We start from the raw sequence: 26,170 nt of genomic DNA on the forward strand, positions 1-26,170 counted from the left end.
TATTTACACCATGGCTTCCTTGGTTGTTTGGGTTTGTTGTTCTGGGTCTTACCAGATGCTGCTTTTTGGTGGCCTGTTGAAGACTGCTGGTCTTTTCCCTTTTCCCCACCCTTGTCAAAGTTCTTGGCATCTTCCTTTTTAGTTGCACCTCCCAAGGGCTGGACCTTCTGCTTAATCCTGGTTCTGACCCATTTGTCTGCCTTCTTTCCCAATTCTTGGGGAGAGGTCAGATCAGAGTCAAGCAGGTGCTGATGTAAGAGCTGATTCTGACAATTATTAAGGATCTGCTCCCTCATTATGAGATTGTATAATCCTGTATAATCATTTACTTTACTGCCAGTTAACCAACCTTCCAGTGCCTTGGTTGCACAATCCACAAAGTCTACCCAATCTTGATTTTGTGCTTTCTGGGTGTCTCTGAACTTAAGTCTGTATTGATCAGTGGTTAAGCCAAACCCATCTATTAAAGCAGCTTTCAAGATATAGTAATCATCTGCATCCTCTTCTCTTACAGAGAGGAGCTTGTCTCTACCTTTATCTGAAAAGGAGAGCCACAGGATTGCTGCCAACTGCTCTACTGGAACCCTCTGTACTCTACAGGCCCTCTCAAGAGCAGATATCCATTTGTGGATGTCATCCCCATTCTGATAGGGGGGCACAATCTTGTGGAGGTTCCTATTGTCAGGGACTTTCTAACTCTAGGGGTTTCTTTACTGCCACCAGGGGTCTCTAGACCCCACTTCATTGAAGCTTTCTGAAGCTCCAGGGCTTCCCTGTCCAATGCTAACTGTTCTCTTTTAAGCTGAAGCTTAGCCTGCTCAAATTTGATCAGTCTGCATTTCCTCTCATGGGAGGATTCTCTTCTCTGAGAAGAGGAAGAGGACCCTTTGGATCTCCCAGAATGGTTGGATCCTCCTGAGGGGGATCTGTTCCTTCTTGGACCCACCACTCTCCCTTTAGGGATGGAGGGAGTGCCTCTTGGGCCATCACCTCCATGCTGTGAGTGGTTTGTTTCTTCCAGGTCAGGACGTTCATCCTCTTCCTGGTCCTCATCAGAGTCCCCTACTGGAGGGTCCTCTTCCGATGGATGCCCACCCAGCCTGTCAACCCCACTAGACCCTATGATCTCCATAAAGTCTGCCATGAGCAGGATTTTCCTGAGGCGTTGGGTGTTAGCACCCTTGTTTGTCTTCAGTTTTCTGAGGGTGCACATCTCCCTGAGCTCAGCAAAGAAGAGATGATCATACTTATCAACTGGGACCCTTTGGGGTCCTTCCATAGCCTTAGTGGCACCTGCACCTGAAGACATGTCTAGTGTAGTGATAGTGGTGTATCTACCTACACTAAGTGTGGCCTACTGAACCCTCTCTTGAGTTGTAGTCAAGGTGTGCTAAACCCTCTACACACAACTCTAAGTTCAGTAGAACTTATTGTATTCTAGCTTGAATTTATATGTACCTTTGGTACCAAGTGGCTTTCACTTTAGAAATTCAATTTGTTATCTGGTAAAACAATGGCAAGCTTGAATCCAACCGCTGCACACCAATGTGAGAAGTTGGCCTGGCATATGCTGTTCCTAGTTATAGGGACACCTTGCACCAGTCCAATTCGACTCTTATTGATGATAGGTTTAAGACAACCTTTAAAGAAAGCTATCCTAGTGGTAGCTGTGGAGAGCAGCCTTCAGGCTAAGTCTTGAAGGAGTGTTAAGCTTATTGTTTTACCATAATAACCTCTTGAATGACCAAATGAAAGAGTAGCCCACACAGGTATATATATAAAATATATGTATTTATTCTAGACAGAATCCCACAGTCACTTTATGTGGCTAGTGGCAAAGTTACACTTCAAACAAGCATTTATAAACACAATAAATAGCACAGAAATCAATGGGCCCCAGGGGGGGACCAAACCATATACTAAAATAGTGGTATAAGAACCACGACAATTCTACAGGCAATGCCTAGGGCATTCAGGATCGCTTGCCCCTTCAGAATCCACCCACAGTTAAGAGGAAGGGGACCCACGGGAGACGCGTGCAGTGCAAAGAGCTGCTATCGGGATCGCAATGTTAGCCTATGGAGAATGTCGCGGTTGAATATTTAAAGTTTAAAGACACTTCTAGCAGTAGTACAAAGTTAAGGCTTGAGACTTAAGGCTTTGGAGAGCCCACCACCACGGGAGTACTGAAGTACCACTGTTACCTGCCCCAGGGAAGCCGGGTGCATAGGTCGATTCTGGTGTCGGGTCGCGGGCTGATTTTCAATGGAAAAGTAGTCCAAACTGCTGCTAGCTGAAAGCGTCGATGAAGTCGTGAAGATCTAAGATGTCGAAAATGTAGAGAAGAACCTTAAAGCAGAGGGGACAGAGTCTGGGTCACGGCACAGTGACCAGGGGGCTCACAGCAAGGAGCCCTTCGATGCCGGGTGCTTCAGGTGAGATAGATGCAGCTTGGCTCTGCAGTCATGGGCTCCGGGAGGCTTCAAGGAAGGCCAGCTTCTGGAGGGCGACTGTCCCACGTCGGATGAGGGTCGCTGCGGTGTTAGTGTCCCGATTGGATCCACTAAGCCTTGGCAACCGCAACCCACGCAAGATGAACAAAGCAGCTGCTGGTGCAGACCCACGAGGTCCGAGGGTGCTCTTCTTTGGAGAGAGCACAGAGCAGGCCTGGAGCAACCAGGGGAACTCTTGGATGTGAAGATTGTCCTCCGCCAGGACCCACAAGTCGAGAGACAAGGGACCGCGGAAGGCAGCAAAATGGAGTGCGTAACAGGGCTCCCACGGGCCACCGGAGCGGACTAGGGAGCTGAGATTTGGCACGGATGCTGCTTGAAGGTTGGCTCAGAAATGGGCCAAAGCACAACTTCCCCACTGGTTGGGGTCGTGTGCTGTGCAAGAGGTGGCCGGGGTCTCGGGGTATGCAGGGATCTCGGAACCCACGTGGTCCACGGTGCTCAGACTTGCTGGGCACGCTCACAGGACTCTGGGATGCTCTGGAGACCCACCTCAAGGTTGCTGGAAGACGTCGAAGTTCGTGAGAGCAGCAAAGTTCCAACCGGGTATCTTGCAGTCTTTCAGGTGCCTGCCAAGCAGGGGGATAACTCCTTTATCCCAAGGGAGATTTCTTCAGTCAGCTGGGCAGCAGCTAGTCGAAGGTCAGTTCTGTAAAGTTCTGGATTAATCTGAGGCTCTGGGGCCAAGTTATTCACATATATCCCCAAGATTAGGGGATGGTCCCAACTAGAGCCTACCAATCAGAGTAGAGGCGGGAAAGGGTGGCTACACCCACTCCCCTTTGTGTGTTTCCCGCCTGGGCGAGGGGCAGGATGCCCCTGAACCGGTTCCAGGCGGTGTATGCAGAATTGGGGCTCTGCAGCTGCCTACGTGCAACTCTGAAAGGACATTTGGTGCACCCACCCTGTTCCAATCCACATATCCTGTCTGGGGAGGTGCTGGCACCTCCCTGCCACAGGAGCCCTATTGTCCAGATGGCGAGGCTGGGGTTTTCCCCAGCAACAGCCAGCCAGAGTCGTGTAGGTGGCGGACAGTAGCCATTTTGTGGTACATGTGCACTTTTAAATTGGTGTCTAAATTCTACCGCTTTTCCCATATCGCCCTTCTAGCAAGGGGGAATCGTACCCTCATGCCCATGGCTGGACTGGGGGTATGATTCCTTCATGTTTGACACCAAACACGATATGGTTCTGTGTAGCCATTCTCAAGTTATTGCGATGACGCGATTCACTTATAATGCGGTTAAGAGTATATGGTATGGCTACACTACAAACAACCCAGTAATGATTTTACAAAGGTTGCATAGAGGTCCTACTCACGTAGGGGTCCCCCCTCACACATACCTCAGCACCCAGCCCTGTAGGATTACCAGGGACTGCCATAGGGGTGACCTATGAGAGTATATGTGTTGTAATGGTATGGGATATAGGGTACCTACATCCCTGTAAGGGGTGCTAGCACCACCTTACCCAGACTACAGTAGTGGTCTGGTGGTGTCAGTTTGTGTGGCTGTCCCAGGGTGGCTGTTAGACCTGTCAGCCCTTTGGGTGGTCCCTCCTCATCATTATTTATTTTGCCCCACTTTTGCCTCAAACCCTGTTAGAATTTTTCCTTTTTGGGACCCACCAGACTTTTTCATATTGTTGCAGATTCAGGGAGCCATTTTAGCTACCCCTGGAACTTCTGTCTGAGGGCCTGAAGCACAAAATGGTGGCCACCTGTGACATCATCAGAAACCACTGGAACCTACCAGAACCTTCTGCAACATTCTGGAACCCTGTGACAGTTGGAGGCGGTTTAGAATGTTGGGAAGCTAAGCCAGAGTTGACAGTTGGAGCTGGCAGTTGGCACCTGACTGGTGAAGAGAGAGCAGCAGAAACCTGAAGGAGGAAGGAGTGAGGCAGCAGGGGTGGAAACTTGTGCCTGGAGTGGGGTCCATAAACCCACCCTTGATACTAGTCCCTACTGACTGAGCCCAGCCTGGAGCCCTGTGTGGGAAAAAGCAAGAAAAACCATATTAAGGACCTGGACAGCAGGAACAGGCCTTAGAAGTAAAGAAAAGCAAGAATCTGACCTGTTTATTGGTTTCCCTGGAGTCCGACGTCGAGAAGCCTGAGACCTGGAGCCCGAGGTGGAGAAGCGGCGCTGACTGGAAAGCAGACGTCGTACCCGGAGCCGCCAGAGGTCGAGAGAGGGCGCCGACGGAGGTCGTGGAGAGTACCAGAGGTCGAGGAGGAAGACACCTGAGGTCAAGTGAGCGGCGTCGACGGGGGAGTGAAGTCCGCCCTCCGGAGTCGCCGGAGACCGAGGTGAAGCGTGCCGGAGGTCGGGAGTGGAGATCGCACTCCGGAGTCGCCGGAACCTGAAGAGAATAGTGCCGGAGGTCGGGAGTGGAGGTCGCACTCCGGAGTCGCCGGAACCTGAAGAGAATCGTGCCGGAGGTCGGGAGTGGAGGTCGCACTCCGGAGTCACCGGAACCTGAAGAGAATCGTGCCGGAGGTCGGGAGTGGAGGTCGCACTCCGGAGCCGACGGAAGTCGACATCGAGCCAAGACAGCCCGACGTCATCGAATCGGAGGTCGACATCGAGCCGAGGCCGCCGACATCGAACCGGAGCTGCCCGAAGTCGACATCGAGCCAAGACAGCCCGACGTCATCGAATCGGAGATCGACATCGAGCCGAGGCCGCCGACATCGAACCGGAGCCGCCTATCGACGTCGTCAAGAACTGACATTGCGCCGAGGCCGCCGACATCGAACCAGAGCCGCCTCACGGCGTCGACACGACTCCAGCGGCGTCGGAGCTTCATAAAAAGGGCAGTAAGTGGAATAGAGGGCGCCTAAGGCCCTGTGGAGCTCTAAGAGACCATCCTAAGGGATAAAGAGGTGTTAGAACCAGCCTGGAAGTGCCAGGGGTGGACTGAGACTGATACAGTGACCTGTGTGAGGGGTGGTGTAGTTTGGGAGAGCCAGATTCCTAGATTACCCTTGATCTACCTCAGTTTTAGCCTCAGCCTTACCCAAGCTGGGTGAGACACCCACAGGCCATCCACCTAACCACAAGCTGTGACTGGGCCAAATCAGCCCATAGTATTTTAAATGTGATCTGATTTTACAAATGTCATGGTTGGCTGATATTATTTATTGAGGGTACTGTATTTATTGTATTTATCCAAGTTATTCCTGTAATGTATTTATTGTCCTGAGCTAACCTATTTCTGTACAGTATTTATTCCCTCACAGTATTTATTTGACCTGATCCTATTTATTGCACCTGTAAAGTGTTACTATTTATTTGACCTGCACTTTTTAAGGAGAAGCTTGTGTACTGTGATTGTATTATTATTTATTCAATCAGCAACTAAGAGAAAAGAAGATAAACACAGAGATATTTTCATAATTTTTAAGGTGTAGTGTCGTTTTTGGAACGGATGCACGCATGGTTATTGTGTGGGTATGACGTATGCTTAACACGGTGCCTGACCCCTGACCACTCGAGCCAAGCTACCACAGTGTATGTCCGGGAAAATCCCATTATCACCACCCTTCCGGTGTGGGAGTGGGGTTTTTTCTAACATGATTGGTGTTCAGCGGCGGGATTGAGCTGTGCCTACGCATACTCGACAATAACTGTGGGTAGTCCATAGGCCTACACCTGGAGTTTTCTCAAAGCGGCCTTCCTAATTGTGAGCTTTTGTTTTTTCCAAATTTACTCTGGTGGTGGGAGGAGGTATTATATAAGGTACCCCCCTGCATTGCTTCTGTCAAAACCTGTCTTCTGTTCTGAGTGGGCAAAATGGAATTTGTCTTAGAAAATGTGGAAAGTTATACTGTGGCCCAACTCAGAGAGTTCTGTCAGAGAGAGGGTGTGTACTGTCCCCCAGGTGCCAAGAAGGCTGAACTTCAGACCAGCTTGAGGGCTTGGGGGGAGGCACGACGGGAGAGCAAGGCTGAGGAGGAAGACAGGGATGGAGAGCCTGACAGCGAGGGGGCTGGGATGTACCAACCTGAGGTGGGGAACCTAGTAGCGGGGCCCAGAACCATTTCCAGGAAGGGCAGCAGTGCCTCTAGCGGTGGCTTGTCTGAAGTGGAGTTAACAGACCGGAGGGAGAAAAGACAGCTCACATGGGACTTAGCAAGGCTGGAGAAAGAGAAGGAGGAACAGAGAATGGCTCATGAGCTAAGGCTGAAAGAGATAGATCTTCAGATCCTAAGAGTCGGGGCACACACTGTTCCTAATGGTGGCAGCAAAGACCAAGAAAGAGAGTTCACTAGGGAACCCAAACCCTACCTGCCAAAGGACATAGTAGCTAGCTATGGAGTGGGCGACGATATTGCCAAGTGGCTAGCGGCCTATGAGGTCTCGTTAAGGGCCCATGGGGTTCCAGAGAAGTACTGGGGAGGGGGATTGTACAGGTACATGCCTCCAGCTGGTAGGGATGCTTTATTGGCCCTCGAGGAGGATGAGCAGACCCACTACCCCACCATGAAAGTGGCGCTCATAAGAAAGTTTGGACTAACACCCGAAAAGTACAGACAGAAGTTCCGGGGTAGTCACAAACTGGGCACACAGAATTGGGTGGACTTCCTGGACTATGCAAAGAAGGCACTAGAGGGTTGGATTCAGGGCAGTGAAGTGAGGAACTACGAGGGGTTGTTTGATTTAGTACTGAAGGAACACCTGCTCGAAAAATGTTTCCCTGAACTGCGTCAACACCTGGTGGATAGCAAGCTGACCAATCCCCGGAAGCTTGCTGAGGAGGCGGACATTTGGGCTAGTACCCGGGTGTCCACAAGGGGGACTGGAGGGGATACTCAAAAGGCCGGACAGGGCGCCCCCCAGAAGAAAGAGGGAGGGGAAAAGAAAAAGGAGTTCTCCAAAGGCCCCCAAAATAACTTCCAAGGGAAGGGAACAGGACTCACCCCTAGGGCTAACCCACCCAGAAACCCTAATCCTGGCCAGAGTCAGCAGCCAAGGGTTGTCCATTGCTACGAGTGCGGTGGCGTTGGACACTATAAGGGAGATGCGAAGTGCCCGAAACGACCACCCCCTCCCATTGGAGGAAAGACCCCCGGAGTAGCTAGTGTAGTGCTCGGGGAGGAGATGCCCTTAATTAAGGGAAGGGAGTGGGCGGGTGTCACTTTAGTGTCCCTGGGAGAACGGGAGATGGTTCCTAAGATCCAGGTGCCCGCAAATACTGTAAAGTATGGGCAGAGGGTCACCATCAACGGCCAAAGAGGGGAGGCTCTGAGAGACACAGGAGCCAGTATGACTATGGTACGTAGCCAACTGGTGTCTCCAGAGCAGGTAATTCCCGATGTACTCCACCCAGCCGCGATGGCTGACGGCAGAACAGGCCACTATCCGGTGGCCGAGGTTCCCTTTGAATGGGAGGGGGTTGCAGGTTCACTTCGAGTTGCCGTAAGCCCTGCCGTGCCAGTTGATTGTCTGCTGGGGAATGACATGGAGCACAATGCTTGGAAGGAGGTGGAATACCGGACTCATACTGAGATGCTGGGTACACCTGACTGGGCCTGTGTGAGCACAAGGTCCGCGACTACCCGGAGAGGGAGTTCGTTTCGGCTGGAGCCTGGAACAAAGGCCCAGCCAGCTGCCAGTCAAGGGAAGAACCGAGGACAGGAGGAGCCTGCCTCGGCGTCCACACCCCGTAGGACGGATAGGCCACCGGAGGTGGTGGACCAGGAGTCTGCGGTGGGGGATGTTACCAAACTGGAGGACCTACCCATCCCGGCCGAGTGGCACGTGGAGGGAGGCCCGTCCAGGGAGGAATTCTGCCAGGGCCAGAGGGAGTGCCCTACCCTTGAGGGGCTAAGGCGTCAGGCCCAAGCCCAGGCAGCAGGAAACGTTGAAGGGAACTACAGTGTTTACTGGGAGGATGGCCTCCTCTACAGTGAACCCAAGGCACCCCTACATGGATCGTCACGAGCCTTGGTAGTTCCTCAACGTTATCGAGCCTTCCTTCTGGAGTTGGCTCACGAGATCCCTTTGGCAGGACACCTGGGGCAAGACAAGACCTTCGCCCGTCTTGTCCCACACTTTTATTGGCCTCAAATGAAAGTGTCGTCCGATACCTACTGCCGGACATGTGTGTCTTGCCAAGCCAGTGGGAAAACAGGGGTGAAGCTGAAAGCTCCCCTGGAACCACTTCCTGTCGTTAGCACCCCCTTTGAAAGGGTGGGCATCGACATTGTGGGTCCGTTAGATCCACCTACTACAGCTGGTCACAGGTTTATCCTGGTTCTGGTGGATCATGCCACACGGTACCCAGAGGCAATACCTCTGAGGACCATAACAGCACCTGTTGTGGCTAGGGCCCTGATGGGAATCTTTACCCGAGTGGGTTTTCCCAAGGAAGTTGTGTCCGACAGGGGGACCAACTTCATGTCAGCGTACATGCGGGCGATGTGGAAGGAGTGTGGAATGACCTACCGGTTCACCACTCCTTACCACCCCCAGACCAATGGTCTGGTGGAGAGGTTTAACAAACCCTTGAAGGGCATGATCAGAAGTCTGCCTGAAAGCCTGCGGAGGAAATGGGACGTCCTCCTGCCCTGTTTACTCTTTTCTTACAGGGAAGTGCCACAGAAGGGAGTGGGCTTCAGCCCCTTCGAGCTTCTGTATGGGCAGCCTGTACGTGGACCTCTCAACCTGGTGAGAGACGGATGGGAAAGAACTCCCAGAAAGCTTCCTCAGGACGTGGTGAGCTACATGCTGGCCTTCCGGAGCCAAATGGCTAAGTTGTGGAAGCAAGCTTCTGACAACTTGGAAGCCAGCCAAGCAGTAATGAAGGCGTGGTATGACCACAACGCTCACCCGGTGGAGTTGGAGCCTGGCCAGAAGGTGTGGGTGATCGAACCAGGAGAGCTTAGCGCCCTCCAGGATCGCTGGTCAGGACCCTTTGAGGTGTTGGAGAAGAAGGGTAAGGCTACCTACTTGGTGGACCTTAAAACCCCTCGTCAGCCCCTACGGGTGCTGCACGCCAACCGCCTCAAACCCCACCACGAGAGGCCCGAAGTCATCTTGATGATGGTGACTGACGGAGCAGAGGACGTGGAAAGCGAGCCTCTCCCCGATTTGTTTGCGTCTCAAGAAAAGGATGGGTCGGTGGAGGGAGTGATTCTCTCCCCATCTCTAACTCCTGAACAGCAGGAGGACTGCCGTCAGGTCCTGGGGCAGTACTCTTCGTTGTTCTCCCTTGTTCCGGGTAGGACTCACCTGTGCGTCCATGATGTGGACGCAGGAGACAGCCCACCTGTGAAGTCCAAGATCTACCGGATGTCAGACAAGGTGAAGGCCAGCATTAACAGTGAAGTCATTAAGATGCTGGAGCTAGGAGTGATCGAACCTTTTAGCAGCCCCTGGTCCAGTCCGGTGGTGTTAGTACCCAAAGCCGCACCACCGGGTGGCCAACCGGAACTGAGGTTCTGTGTGGACTACCGGGGACTGAATTCAGTAACCAAAACTGATGCTCATCCGATCCCTAGGGCGGATGAATTGATTGACCGGCTGGGAGCTGCCCAATATCTAAGTACCTTTGACCTTACTTCTGGGTACTGGCAGATCTCTTTGACTGATGGAGCAAGGGAAAGGTCAGCCTTCTCCACGCCCAATGGCCACTACCAGTTCTGTGTGATGCCCTTTGGGCTTAAGAACGCACCTGCCACATTTCAGCGCCTGGTAAACCAGATCCTCACCGGAATGGAGAGTTTCTCTGCTGCTTATCTGGACGACATAGCCGTCTTCAGTAGCAGCTGGGAGGATCACTTGCGTCACCTGCAAGCTGTTCTCCAGGCCCTGAGACAAGCTGGATTGACGATCAAGGCCAGCAAGTGCCAGATCGGGCAGGGGTCGGTAGTGTACCTTGGACACTTGGTGGGTAGGGGAGCGGTGCAACCCCTCCAGGCGAAGATCGAGGCCATCATGGCCTGGGAACCCCCCAAGACACAGACTGAGGTCCGAGCTTTTCTGGGCCTCACGGGATACTACCGCCGCTTCGTGAAGGGGTACGGAACCATCGTAGCCCCCCTCACGGAGCTCACGTCCAAGAAACAACCTCGACGGGTAGTCTGGACGGAGGCTTGTCAGCAGGCCTTCGTGAAACTGAAGCAAGCCATGTGCGAGGCCCCGGTCTTAAGGGCCCCAGACTTTTCCAAGGAGTTCATTGTCCAGACGGATGCATCAGAACATGGCATTAGGGCAGTGTTATCGCAACTCAATGAAGAGGGTCTGGATCAACCCGTGGTCTTCCTATTCCGGAGACTACTTCCCAGGGAACAGAAGTGGAGTGCAATAGAGCGTGAAGCCTTTGCAGTGGTATGGGCTCTGAAGAAGTTGCGGCCATACCTGTTTGGCTCGCACTTCCTGGTTCAGACCGACCACAGACCCCTTCGTTGGCTGATGCAGATGAAGGGGGAGAATCCCAAGTTGTTGAGGTGGTCTATCTCCCTACAGGGAATGGACTTTCAGGTGGAACATCGGCCTGGAGTGGACCACGCCAATGCAGACGGTCTCTCAAGGTATTTCCGCCTTAGTGATGAGAACTCCCAAGGGGTTGGGTAGCTCTCCCCACTTTCAGCTGGGGGGGACGCGTGTTAGACCTGTCAGCCCTTTGGGTGGTCCCTCCTCATCATTATTTATTTTGTCCCACTTTTGCCTCAAACCCTGTTAGAATTTTTCCTTTTTGGGACCCACCAGACTTTTTCGTATTGATGCAGATTCAGGGAGCCATTTTAGCTACCCCTGGAACTTCTGTCTGAGGGCCTGAAGCACAAAATGGTGGCCACCTGTGACATCATCAGAACCCACTGGAACCTACCAGAACCTTCTGCAACATTCTGGAACCCTGTGACAGTTGGAGGCGGTTTAGAATGTTGGGAAGCTAAGCCAGAGTTGACAGTTGGAGCTGGCAGTTGGCACCTGACTGGTGAAGAGAGAGCAGCAGAAACCTGAAGGAGGAAGGAGTGAGGCAGCAGGGGTGGAAACTTGTGCCTGGAGTGGGGTCCATAAACCCACCCTTGATACTAGTCCCTACTGACTGAGCCCAGCCTGGAGCCCTGTGTGGGAAAAAGCAAGAAAAACCATCTTAAGGACCTGGACAGCAGGAACAGGCCTTAGAAGTAAAGAAAAGCAAGAATCTGACCTGTTTATTGGTTTCCCTGGAGTCCGACGTCGAGAAGCCTGAGACCTGGAGCCCGAGGTGGAGAAGCGGCGCTGACTGGAAAGCAGACGTCGTACCCGGAGCCGCCAGAGGTCGAGAGAGGGCGCCGACGGAGGTCGTGGAGAGTACCAGAGGTCGAGGAGGAAGACACCTGAGGTCAAGTGAGCGGCGTCGACGGGGGAGTGAAGTCCGCCCTCCGGAGTCGCCGGAACCTGAAGAGAATCGTGCCGGAGGTCGGGAGTGGAGGTCGCACTCCGGAGTCGCCGGAACCTGAAGAGAATCGTGCCGGAGGTCGGGAGTGGAGGTCGCACTCCGGAGTCGCCGGAACCTGAAGAGAATCGTGCCGGAGGTCGGGAGTGGAGGTCGCACTCCGGAGCCGACGGAAGTCGACATCGAGCCAAGACAGCCCGACGTCATCGAATCGGAGGTCGACATCGAGCCAAGGCCGCCGACATCGAACCGGAGCTGCCCGAAGTCGACATCGAGCCAAGACAGCCCGACGTCATCGAATCGGAGATCGACATCGAGCCGAGGCCGCCGACATCGAACCGGAGCCGCCTATCGACGTCGTCAAGAACTGACATTGCGCCGAGGCCGCCGACATCGAACCGGAGCCGCCTCACGGCGTCGACACGACTCCAGCGGCGTCGGAGCTTCATAAAAAGGGCAGTAAGTGGAATAGAGGGCGCCTAAGGCCCTGTGGAGCTCTAAGAGACCATCCTAAGGGATAAAGAGGTGTTAGAACCAGCCTGGAAGTGCCAGGGGTGGACTGAGACTGATACAGTGACCTGTGTGAGGGGTGGTGTAGTTTGGGAGAGCCAGATTCCTAGATTACCCTTGATCTACCTCAGTTTTAGCCTCAGCCTTACCCAAGCTAGGTGAGACACCCACAGGCCATCCACCTAACCACAAGCTGTGACTGGGCCAAATCAGCCCATAGTATTTTAAATGTGATCTGATTTTACAAATGTCATGGTTGGCTGATATTATTTATTGAGGGTACTGTATTTATTGTATTTATCTAAGTTATTCCTGTAATGTATTTATTGTCCTGAGCTAACTTATTTCTGTACAGTATTTATTCCCTCACAGTATTTATTTGACCTGATCCTATTTATTGCACCTGTAAAGTGTTACTATTTATTTGACCTGCACTTTTTAAGGAGAAGCTTGTGTACTGTGATTGTATTATTATTTATTCAATCAGCAACTAAGAGAAAAGAAGATAAACACAGAGATATTTTCATAATTTTTAAGGTGTAGTGTCGTTTTTGGAACGGATGCACGCATGGTTATTGTGTGGGTATGACGTATGCTTAACACGGTGCCTGACCCCTGACCACTCGAGCCAAGCTACCACAGTGTATGTCCGGGAAAATCCCATTACCACCACCCTTCCGGTGTGGGAGTGGGGTTTTTTCCAACAGTGGCACAATAAGTGCTGCAGCCCTGGTAGGCCTACTGGGGGACCCATGCCCTGGGTACCTAGGGTACCATCTACAAGAACTGGTAGGGTATGCCCAGCATCCAATTGGTTGGTACCTAGGGTACTCACATTGTTTAACAGAGGAAGCAGATAGGCTGGGGTCCTGGATAGCAGGGCCACAGCCTGGCTAAAGTCATAAAAACAGTCAAAACATCATCAAAAAGTTGGGGGCAACTATGCAGTCGATGCCACTCTCCTACAAGGGCCTAATTACTAAGAGTAGGATTGTGCCTGTGGGGGTTGATCATTTTTTTTTTTTCTCGTTACTACAGAAAAACCCCCACCACAAGCAAAGTTCTCCCACATCTCAACCAACCCTCAACTTTATTTTACTGTCGCCATCATTGAATGGATGATTATGTTTCTTTACAGGTATAGGGGTTATGGGATCTAGCAGGTCGAGAACACGTGTGTTTGCTTTTTATATCTGTTTCAAGTGATCCTTACCAGTGTATGTTTTGTTCTTTCTCCTTGCAGATCTCCCTCCCTGGCGTTCCCTTCCTTTCCTTCCCCCACTTGATCCTTCCGCTGACCTGTGCCATTACAGCAAATAGGCTTGGTTAGATCAAGAGGTGGACCCCTCAATCATCAATCCGATCCTGAGGACTGGTCGACGCAACAGAATGTCTTAGAGCTGCAATTGAAGTCGGCAATGCAGACGGTATGGAACCAGAGATGGATTCCAGAGGCTCAGAAAGCGACAAAGATATATCCGCTGCCGGTAACTGGACTGGAGGACACTGCAGATCCTTGGGACACAAAGGTACACCAGAGGGAGCCAGAAGAGTGCCGAAAACACACTGCATGGCCTCCATAAAGGCTTGGGCCTGATGCTAGTAGCTAATGCCCCGGGGAACTTGGTGCACATCAAGATCATCTGCAGGATCGGCTCATCAATCATGGATCGGGAGCGAGACTGAGTGGCAATTAGACACCCTCGCAACTTCTCTTTAGATATACAGTGATGGGTAAGGGTCCAGTTCGGCTTTGTTAGCTGGTGTTTTCTCTTCAAAATGAACTTTGACTTACCGGAGGACTTCAACCACGAAGAAGACCTTTTGCAAGATCGATCTCAAGAGAGGGAATGAGTTCGCATCCTTGGCTTGGAGCAGGAGCGGAACTTACGTGAGGTCAGTGACTTCTTTCAATATTCAGCAAAACACACAAGATGATGGACGGAATGTTGCACTTTGGCAAAACATTCACCCCCAGTCACATATCTGGGTTTAATCCATCGTTATTTTGCACACCACGCCACCCCAGTTCAGACAAGGCCATATGTAAATCAGTCTTAACCCTGTGCCTCATGGAAACAGTCCAGCCCGAACTGCCCAGCCATGTCTTTCCTGGACCGGAATCAAGCATCCTAGGACCGGTTTTGGGGTTTCACCCCTCTTCAGCCAGGAAAGCTTGACTCCAGTGGCGTAGTGAGCACGGGACCCATGTCTGGGCATACCCTTCCCACATATGGCGAACAGCAAAACACATAAGATGATGGACGGAATGTTGCACATTGGCAAAACATTCACCCCCAGTCACAGATCTGGGTTTAATCCATCGTTATTTTGCTCACCACGCCACCCCAGTTCAGACATGGCCATATGCAAATCAGTCTTGACCCTGTGCCTCATGGGAACAGTCCAGCCCGAACTGCCAAGCCATGTCTTCCCTGGACCGGAATCAAGCATCCTAGGACCGGTTTCGGGGTTTCACCCCTCTTCAGCCAGGATAGCTTGACTCCAGTGGCGTAGTGAGTACGGGACCCATGCAAAATAACGATGGATTAAACCAAGATCTGTGACTGGGGATGAATGTTTGACAACGTTCAGCATTCCGTCCATCATCTTTTTGTGTTTCATTTTCACCCTAAGTGGGAAGGGTATGCCTAGACGTGGGTCCCGTGCTCACTAGGCCACTGGAGTCAAGCTATCCTGGCTGGTGAGGGCTGAAAGCCTGAAACCGGTCCTAGGATGCTTGATTCCTGTCCAGGGAAGACATGGCCTGGCAGTTCGGTCTGGACTGTTTCCATGAGGCACAGGGTCATGACTGATTTGCATATGGCTATGTCTGAACTGGGGTGGCGTGGTGAGCAAAATAACGATGGATTAAACCCAGATCTGGGGGTGAATGTTTGACAATGTTCAGCATTCCGTCCATCATCTTTTTGTGTTTCTTTAAATATTCCTCATCGTACAGCTTTGCTTCACAGGACTGGATCGCCTTCGGACACATGACGGCACAGTCATCGCATGACTTGGGTTCATACACCGAGCCCAAGCACTAAAGGCACACCTCACTCGGGTTCATTACTGCTATCGATTTTCAACAGTCATGGCATGGCCTGAACCCTGAAGTTGTAGGTGAGGACATCATTCCCTTGCATTTTGAATTTCAATCTGAAAGTCAACAATACTAATGAAAAGTGGAGCGGAGCACCTGATCTGCGTTCGAAGGTGCAAAGAAAGGAACTGATGTTGGTGCACAGGTGAGGTGCTTATAGGCAGTGCTGCTCCATCACTTCTAGGGCACAATAAAGCCAACGCAGCACTGCACTGCTCCACCTAGTGAAGTAATAGCACTGCTGTGGAAAACCTGTGGACCAAGTCTGGCACCTGGTTAGTATTCTAAAGATGAGAAATCTTCTGTTAGACGTATCCATCAGAAAAGTAGCTCAAAGAAGAGTCAAGTCAATCTGATGTGAAAGATATCAACATAAAATTGGTTCATGCAAATTAACTAAGTGAGGGGTGATGCGTGGAAATAGGAGGCTGAAGCTGTGAGATAATTTCCGATATGACAGGTTTTTTGCCAACCTTTTACTACTATTTTGGACAATTTACTCTTTTTGAACATCAGCTTTTAAGGGTAGCGCAACGATGAGGAATTAGGCTTGGTGGAAGGAGAACATGCAACTTAATTAGAGTAAATAAATGTTGTGGGTTTTCCTGAAGTGATGAGAGATGTGTTGAAATTATTCCATGGAAGGTACATCAAGAATAAAACGATGACCCTGCAGGGCTCTGGAGTGTGGGTTGAAACGTTGCGTGGTGATCAGACGGGACAGAGAGAAGAGAGAGATGAGAGGGTAGGAGGAGATTCGATGCGTCTTTATATGAATGGTTTGGCACAGTGACAAGATGAGCTCCAGAAGGTGGTGAGGTAAATGCATGCTTCATTTTACATTACTGGAAGTAGTATTGTCGAGTAGATTAAGGGTTCATAGTATTTTTTTGTTAGTGTGCATCATGGATGAGTTTACTTCAAAGTCTGTGAATTCCTCCATCCATTCTTCTTTGACATGGCACCCTGTAAATGTGGTGGGGGTTTAGGTAAGGCGAGGAAGAAGGATGTAGAGAGGGTTCTGCAGGATGTATTAGGTAGGTCAAATACAAATCGTCACACATTTTCTCAGCTAAGAAAATGAGCTGAGAAAATGTGTGACAATCTGAATTTGGTGGCAAAGCTACTGACTGTTTTATGAGTGCAACTGTGGTGCAAAAGGTTGAAACCAAATGGGGCACATTTTTAAAAAGTGTTTGAAAATGGGAGACAACCATGTTTTAGGTACAAAATATCTGACTTGACTATTACATTTGGTTGTGTCTGAGATGCCTCCTGTGTGTCTGATGGATGGAAGGGCACCGATGAGCAGGACAGACCGGCTCGGTGGTGAGATGAGGTGCTCTATTGATAAAAGTTGCTGCGGGGGTACGGTTTTCAGGGCTGGAGGGGAGGTTGCTCGGGTGTGGTTATGTATGAGGGATGGTGTACATACGTCAGTTAAACTGACCAATTCACTGCACATCATCACGGACATGGCGTCCAGTCCTCAGCTTTTAAAATACAAATCACTGGATCAGGCGTGTTAGTCTAATGAGTTAAATGGAAGCAAACAGACTGAAACAATCCGAATCCATTAGATTGACAGACTAAACCAGAGTACTGTAAACAGTGTCCATGATAACATGTAGTGAGGTGGCCACCACAGGCTATGAGGACAGGGTTTGGCTGTGATGGAGCCAACAAGTGCACTTCCCTGGAGTATTGCGGCCTCTGTTCCTTAGAGACCATCACAGGGTAAAACAAGGGGTCACCTACTCTGGTTCTTTACTGTGACGTCTGGGCTGGCACACCATGGGGTTCCAGATAATGAAGAGAATGACTGAACATTAGCTGCCTGATGCGAGTCTGGCAGGTCAGCCAGGACAGGGCAAGCTGGAGGTAGAGACTGGCAATGCACTAGGAGCAAGCGTGGGGTGACTTTAGCTAGTCGTATGGTATGGGAATACTTAGATGTACAGTGAGTTCCTAGACTATTTAATACTGTAAAGAATAGAATACATATTATCACTAAGATCTATCGAGCATCGGGGCTGGATTCTACAAATGAAAAGCATACTTGTGGCCACACTGGGACTTTCTTTCAAAACACGGTTATTTTCGTGGGTTACATGAAAGGCTGTCTATGAACGCGGGACTACTGATTAAACCATCTCTCTTTTTTTTCTTTACACTTTTTGTTTGCTTTATCTTAAGACAATGAAAAAATTAGAAGGATTTCCACTTTTGGGGAGATCTTTTGTATGGGTCAAATATTTGGCAAATGTTGACACAAGGAAAGCCTGCAAAAGATTGGCATAAGGAGTGAGTTTATCAAAAGGCCAACAACATTTAAATCAATAAAACTGGTCTTGATATAGGAGGCATATGGCTATCCACTAGTGAGAAATTGTATGATGGGCATCAGAAAGCATTGGTAAAGGAAAGAAAATGTAATATTTTGTCAACATTGCTCAAACAACAAAGTGGCAATAGAACAGCAGCCATAATTAAACCACTTCACGCCTATGGCAAGTTGGCTGGTGCACCACACTGGCTCAGCTGCTCTTATATGAAACTGTGTCCGAAAGTGCCCACAGGACCATTTGTGTCTTTATTCATCAATTTTGAGGGCAGAGCACCACAAAGATCCCAATGTCCTTGCTTCTACAAAATGTCTACTACTGCTCAATGTCAAAAATGCTTCTTCAGCAACTATTACAGGCCTGTTCCTCCACTGACAAAAGCAAGTCCAATGCAGGTACCATACAGCAAAATGAGCAGCTAGTTTAGATTTCAAAGAATGATTGAATTAAATAACTTGTAGATTTAAGGATATAATCCCACATTTCTTTCTTAGAAGGGCTCGCCTGTCAAGAATAGAGTGCATGCTCACCGATGTCTGACCCGCCCCCAGTACTCTAAAGAGCAATGAACAACCACTCTGTTCACACAAGCAATTGAAATTGATTCTGTTTGACATAAGAGAAGGATAAACCCGAGGGATAGTCAACAAGTCATTGAACATGGGTGCAGTGTGTGCTGCATGAACTATGCAAGGATACTTGCCCATTTCATTTAAATGAGAACTGCCTGTTGTCACCTACTATCTGAACATTGTATTTGAAAATCATGTTATTCTAAGATGTGAAGCCCTTAGAAGGGGGAGCTGAGGATTGATTAGGCAAGGAAATTACAGCACCTTGACCCAGGCTTCTGGTCACATCCTGTGTATGAACCTTACAAGAAATCCAAGAATTGCATCAAGACCTGCTTGAAAAAGTGTTAATGATCAACTACCCTGTGATTCTACCTGCATCAAAACCATAATCACCTGATCAAATTTACATTTAAGAAACAATTCTGCATTAGTTACTTGTCCCTTTTAGGCTCACTGATCACACTGAAAGAGCTCATAAACATTTACTATAGAACTCGTTGACTACATAATTGGATTTTCTGAGTGAGCTTCTCAGATTAGCCAGATTGAGTTCGACAAATTGCGGTGATCGACAAATGGGTGCCTCCTTAGTGTTCTTGAGACATACATTTTGCTTGCCAGGGAGGGAGAGCTTTCTCCTTTCTTGCACCTAAAATTTGGAACAACCTGCCTTTTTATATAAGAGCCAAAACTAACCATCTAAGATTTTGTGAGGCTTAAAAACTTGGTTGCTCCAACTACAAAATGTTTTTAACTCCTCGTTATTCTGGCTTACAGAATCAGTGGTTTTTAACAGAGAGACTATGACTTTCAGTTGTTTATTTCAGCATCAGGACATTCTGGGTAGTAGCAGCTACGCTTTAGAAATACATGTCATCAGTATTAAATGTAACTCCTTGTTTGGTCAGACACCGTATCTCAGCAGTATTCTGTCCACATTTCCAATCTCTTCTGTTGGCTTGATGATGGCACCTGGGCTTGTATCCTTATACTCCACTCCACTTGCAAACATGCAATAAGACACACACTATTTTTAACTAATTGCTCAAAGTAGAAATAGACTTTTGGGTTCAAAACATAGCATGAAGGCCTCAATTGCCAAGGCCGGATTCCTCTCTCAATTCTGATGCCATTGGTGGAGGGGCTCTCTCTAGGCTTTGCCCTGAACTTCACTGCTACCGGCTATTGCTGAGGCTGGAATTCTCTATAAATCTCAAAAAGCATACATCTGTAAAGTGTACAGAATTGTTTCCCAAAGCGTACGCTCAATAATCTTTTCGAAGATTGCGAACCCCCATAGCAGCCTGTTACATTATGAAGCTCTGAAACAGCTAGATGGTTACTAGGTCAACTAATGACATCAAATTAGTGGTGAGAACGGCCATGACTAGGCTCGATCTCCTGGTCGTTTATCTTAATTTGCTCTGCTGGCTCAGTGCAGAGCAGAGCACCCGTTTTTATCTTCCTGTAGTGCGTAGAGTCAATTCACTTAACCCGATATTTGTGAGTTTGTGCATTATTTTAGACAATGTAGCACAGAAACAAAGATGTTAACCTTGCTCACTGTATTTGAGTTGTTCTTTCTGAAGATGAAACCCTAGTGCATTGAAATATTGGGTTAAATTAAAAGACTTTAAGCACTGCAGGACCATAAAAACAGATGATCGGCTATGTGCTGAGGCAGTGGAGCCCATCATATGTCCAGAGGAACCTGGATTACATACAGTGCCCTGGGGCCACATCGGGGCATGTGGCTGCATTGTCTGGGCTCTCAGGGCACTTAAGTTTTACAGAAGGGGCTGCAGAAGCTTGCACAGCCCCTTCTATAATACAAGTAGGGTCAAAGCACAAATAGCGCCAGTGCTATGTTATTGGGGTGTTCTTTCCGCATGTGGTTCCATGTTTACCTCTGGGCCAGTGCTGTATTATGGATGCGGGTGCAGAGGCAAAGAGACTATCAGGGGGCGCTTACAGAATGCGCGCCACAAAGAGGTGGTGCACAGTGAATGCATCCCCCAAGGGTGTTATGTTATGTTAAGGTGATTTGTAAAGTGCACTCTCACCCAGGAGGGTAACCGGTCACTGGGCAGGTGTAAGTCTATCCAGCCTAGGGTTTAGAGTGACTATTCAAAAAGACAGGTCTTCAGGTTCTTGCAGATTTCAAGAAGGGAGGAGGAGGCTCAGATGTGTAGTGGCAGGTCATTCCACACTTTAGGTGCAATGCAAGAGAAGACTCAACCACAGGATCTAGTTTTTTTAATGTGTGGGATGTGTGCAAGAAGGACTATGGCCGAGCGAAGGCGGCTGTAAGGTTTGTGAAAGCAGACACGATGGTAATCACACTTAATTCACCCATGCTGCCTGCACTGTAAGATGGAGGTGTTGCCTCAAAAAAAGAAACTCCACCATTTACAAATCTGCTGAACTCAAGGCAGCAATGAGTTTACGGCTGCCACGGGGGCAGCCCATTTTATGTAATAGGGTACACTATCACGGTTTGGACCCGACACATTTCATTAAAGGTGTGCCAGATGCAAACACAGACAGTGCGACCTAAGTGTAATACGGCCTCATGTGTTCATGCTCCAGGAAGTGCACTTTGAATTACAATCAAACAACAGAGTAACAGTCCCTAATAACTGCAAGGTGAGTCTTTAACCCCTTCAGTGCCCATGACGAGATGGTCTCGTCATGGAGCGCGGTTGCGCTGTGCCCATGACGAGACTATCTCGTCATGAACCCCGCCCGCTAATGCAACGCCCGGCACAGGGCGGGGCACAGAAGAGGTTAATATGCAGGTTGTATTTCCCGACGCCCTGACATCTTCATGCTAAACTGGCTAAACAGTTAATGAAAGTTTAGTTATCCGCTTTAAAAAGTGGCTTGCACTGCACCTGTAATAATGCGAGGTCAGCATCTTGGGCCAGTTGTTGCAGGTTCTTGACAGCAGATGTGGATTTGATCACTCGGACCAGAGCAGGGGAGCAGTCCAGCGGAAGCTCCATCAGCAGTGACTTTTCATCGCTCAGCAGCAAAAGGGAATGGTATGGCCTAGAAGAAGTAAAAGCCCTTAACCACCAGTATGGGATCAGCAGTAGTTTACATCAAGAGCAACTTTTGCTTTTCAGGCAAGACCTACATCTCAGCTGACTTAAGACGTCCACAGGGATTAATGATCACTGATCTCCATGTAGTTACAAATAGCTAAATAAGTTAACACATTTTCAAATATTCAAATAGAAATGGTAAGAAGCAAAGTGAACGGCCGATAACCGCCCTTTTCAATATTAGTTTCATTTTCATTGATGAAATGCCTTTCTTTGGGACCATGTTAGCTAGTGCAGTCAGAATAAGAAATCAATTTAAATTAGATGAAAGTTCTTAGCAACTACTGGCTGTGAAGAGAGAAGGAGTGGGAGCGGTATGATTGAGAGAGGTGGCGCAACGCAAACCAGGGGGATCCCATATGCAAAATAAGCAGCAAGGTACGGCAAAAGATGTTTAAAAAAAAATCTGTGGGGACAAGTAGCAGGCACAATATAGAGTATATAGAATACACGTCTTATTTGGATGATAGTTTGGCTTTATGAATTTACTCTAGACCAGTGGTCTGTTTAAATGCTGCCCCCCCCCCCGGGAAAAAAAATCACCTGTCCCCCCTTAGAATTTTTCACAATTATTTTATTAAATTGCCAATGTTTAAATATGTCCATACATATTTAAACATTGCAGTTACGTTATGTTACTGTTTTGAAAATGCAATCAAATACATGATTGCCAAACATACTATTCTGGCCAGGCAGGCCTTACTAACATGTCCAAGTATCCACAGTGTGAATATTTGATGTGGGGGTGGGCGTTTAAAGACTATTAGAGTCCCTTCCCTTTTGACACATTCTTCCTGCTAGGAAATAAAATACAAAAGATGCTAGTGATGGCCCATTACAGAGCAGCTTGGTGCTGCTAGTTTTTTTCAGCTTAAAACAAAGCACTTATCAGCACAAGGTTTCTTTTGGTCAAAGCCTGGTGCCCCTCCTGGAATCACTTGAGCCCCCCCCCCCCCCCAAGGGGGGCGCGCCTCTCAGTTCGCAGACCCCTGCTCTAGTCAGTCACACACAAAGGGAGCTGAAGTGTGCCCAGCATATCCTGATGGCCCATCGCCAGGCTGATGGGTCTTCCTGAGCTAGAGAGGTGGGAGGAGTTGACAATAGCACCTGAATAGAGCTGTGCCTCTCCCCTCACAGAGAGCTATATACCCCCTGCAGTGCACCTGAAGCCAGGGACAGGAAGGTGTGAGTACTGTGGACTACAACGCCCTTTATTTGAAGTCTCCCTACTTCAAAGGCTAAAATGGGTATAATACTGGACCTCTGACACCATATACTCCGAGCACTGCTGGACTGAGGACATTCTGCAAGAAAGAAGAGCTGTTAGACTGCCACTTTGCTACTTGCTTTGCTGTGCTGGCCTGCTGTCTGCTGCTCTTGCCTGGGAGTGATAGGACTGGACTGTGCTCTCTGCATTCTGCTTTCTAAATTTTTCCAAGGGCTTGAGTTGATCTTGCCTCCTGTTGAAAGTCTCAGGGCCATCAAAGACTTCACCTGCATCATGCTTCCAGCACATGGGCTCCTCTACTGTGAGTCCTGACCTGCCACGTGGTGCCAAACCCGGCTCTGGAACCTTGGAGGAGATTCCGGTGCTGCAATCAAGAAATCAATGCATCGAACTGCTGCATCTCTTTGAAACAGATGCATCGCCAATGCCTGCCCCAAAGCTGTGGTCCCTGCTCGCTGAGTGTGTGACACAACAACCACGACTTACAACGCAAACCCCGACGCTGCTGCAGTGCCTCCAAAGTATTGCTGCTGCATGAGTATTCAACAAAATCATTTATGTACCGCTCCGACTTCGAATCTGAAGTCTGGTAGTTCGACACAGACACCGTGGAATCGACGCACCGCGCTGTGACATCGACGCATCATTGACACTGCGTTGCCTTCAGGACTTGAAGTCTCGCACCTGCAACCGATGCATCACCTTCCCTGCGCCCCTCATGGTCCCCAGCGTTAGCAGCTCAATGACCCTGGACCGCCTCCAGGTACTGACGCAGCACTCTGCTAAGGTGATGCCTCTACTAGTTTGCACAACACATCGTCCCCAAGCACCAATGTGCCATGACCTGCATAGCCGCAAGGAAGCGACGCATCGCCTGCTTTCTCAATGCCTCCCCTCCTCTGCGTATTGCACACTCTTTGAATTTTTTTCGCATTCAAGGTACTGTACCAGAGTCCGTTTGACTCCTGTATCCGGCCCGCACTCCATCGCAGTCAGACTGAACTTGTGGGTTTGTCTCGGCCAAACATAATCAGAGTACCCCAGTTGGTGCTATAGTTTTCTAAGTGCTGTAACTGCATGTAATATTCAAACATTCATATCTTGACTTGTGTATGTCTTATTATTGTCATTTTGGTCTTGTATTACTCAGATAAATATTGCCTAATTTTCTAAACTAGTGTGGAGTACTTTTGTGGTGTTTTCACTGCGTTACTGTGTGTGCACACAAATAATTTACACATTGCCTCTTTAGTTTAGCTTGACTGCTCTGGGTCAAGGGTGAGCACAGGTAAACTTAGTGTGAACTACATATACCTGGACTAGAGTGGTAGTTCCAGCTTATACAGGGTGCATACACTAATAACCAGAAACCCAATTTCTAACATTGGTGATTAGCAGTGGGATAGGGTTTGTATTTGTGCATTACATACAGTGATTGGTGTACATCTCAAATCATTATGAAACCGACATACTATTTTTTCTTTACCTAAACAGTGCCTCTGCTCAAAACGTTCTGCAGGGATTTCAAGTGTTAATTTAAAAGCCTCACTAAAAAGGAGGAGCTGCAAATGGCGCTGAGGGCCTGGTTAGAATCCGGGAAGCAGCTGGACACCCGGACGATGAGAAAGCTGCTGTGGAGGAGGTGAAACCAAGCTTGCATCTGGAATGGTAGGAGTATCCAGCTTTGCCTGTGGGGCGGGCAGCCTGAATGGTGCAAAAGATCCTTCCAGAGCTGGCAGTAGTGTTTTATCAAAAAGCCTGTCTGCAACAGGGTTGAGAGACAGGCGGGAAGAAAGGAAGCTCCAGTTGGATTAAGCAAAACTCAATGTGGATGCGGAACAGCAGAAATTGGCTGTGGAAAAGGATAACTTGGCCATGGACGAAACGAAGATGCTTTTAGCTCAAGAGCTCAGCTTGAAGGAGCTGGAGTTTAAAGTCAAGACCCAGCACAGATGGTGCCAGCATTTCTTCAGTACACTCAGAGGGAAAGGTACACATGCCCAAATGTCTGGTGCCTGATTATGTAGGGGAGACAACATAGATCAGTGTATTCTGCCTTTGAGATTGCTTTGCTGATGCACAGGATTCCAGAGAGGGATTGGGGTGCAAGTTTCTGGAAGCATTTTACAGGGGAGGGACACCTTACTGGCCCTAGGAGTTGAGGACTGACATGGTACACCACCATGAAGGAAGCCTTAGTCAGGAGATAAAGTCTGACCCCAGAAAACTACAGTAAAAGTTTATGGAAAGTGTGAAACTTGGTCCTCAGACTTGGGTAGAGCGTGTTCTTTCTGCAGAGCACTCAATGGTTGGTTGAAGGGCATTGAGGTAACAGACTACCAGGGGCTGTACAGTTTGATTGCTTGTGATCACATGTTTAGTCTTTGTTTTCCAGAGCTGTGTCAGCACTTGGTTGATAGTAAACTGACTGACCCCAGGAAGCTTGCTAAGGAGGCAGACCTCTGGCTCAGCACCAGGGTCCAAAAGAAGTTGTATGTGTGAGGCTCCACCAAGGGTGGACAGGGACACCAACAGAATAAGTGGGGGTACAAAATTAAAAGTAGGGAATTCTCTAAAGGTCCCCAAACTAGTTCCCAGGGTAAGGATTCCCAACCCTCTGCTGAGAAGAAGAGTTGGTTGCCTGCAGAAAAGGGACCTCTGAAGTGTTTCGCCAGTAGTCAGGGAATGCACTTTAAGGGGGATCCCAAGTGGGCAAAGCCACTCAGCAGTGGGCAGTCACTAGAGATGGTGAGTGTGGCGCTTGGGGAGGAGTTGGTCCCAGCTAGTGGTAGGGAGCCAGCTGAAATGATCCTAGTTTCCCTTTGTGAAAGCGAGATGGTCTAGAAAACCCTCATACCTTAAAACTCTGAGAGACACAGGAGCCAGCATGACAAGTCAGTTGTCATCTGGTGTCTTCAGAGCACGGAGTCCCTAATGTGGTCCACCAAGTAGTTGCTGTAGGCAACAGTGAGTGCCAACGTTTGGTGACTCAGGTTCCCTTTGAACGTAGGGAGGTTGTCTCAGGTTCCTTAAGGGTAGCTGTGAGTCCATTAAAGCCTGTGGATTGTCTGCTGGGCAAGGACCTGGAGCATACCGCCTGGAATTAGGTGGAGCTCAGGTCACACTTGGATATGTTGAGATTGCCTGAATGGATGTGCCTGACCACACGGTCAATGGCAACACATGGTGGTCAGGACATGGAGCCAGAAAAAGTGTTCCATGTCTCTGCCAAGATGTGAAAGGGCAAGGGGTGCGGGAAACCTGCTCCAGAAATTCCCACGGTCCGGAAGAAGACTGAACCTGAGCAGGATGCCCCGGAACCTACTGTGGAAGAAGTAGCCGAACTGGTGAACCAGCCTGAGCTGTCCCAGTGGCAGCAGGAAGGAGGTCCCTCCAG

The 26,170-nt window shown here is 49.2% G+C and overlaps 1 protein-coding gene across 4 annotated transcripts in view; it reads right to left on the reverse strand.

Annotated features, from left to right (window-relative positions):
* NPRL3 (NPR3 like, GATOR1 complex subunit) overlaps positions 1-26,170 on the reverse strand; it is a 360,149-nt gene that overhangs the window by 156,978 nt on the left and 177,001 nt on the right. For all 4 annotated transcript variants that reach the window (XM_085628418.1, XM_085628421.1, XM_085628419.1 and 1 more), the window contains one exon: positions 21,333-21,489. In XM_085628418.1, the coding sequence (XP_085484544.1) occupies positions 21,333-21,489 (157 nt within the window). The remainder of the gene's footprint in view (positions 1-21,332; positions 21,490-26,170) is intronic.

This window comes from Triturus cristatus, chromosome 10 (assembly GCF_964204655.1).
Source record: "Triturus cristatus chromosome 10, aTriCri1.1, whole genome shotgun sequence".
NCBI lineage: Eukaryota > Metazoa > Chordata > Amphibia > Caudata > Salamandridae > Triturus > Triturus cristatus.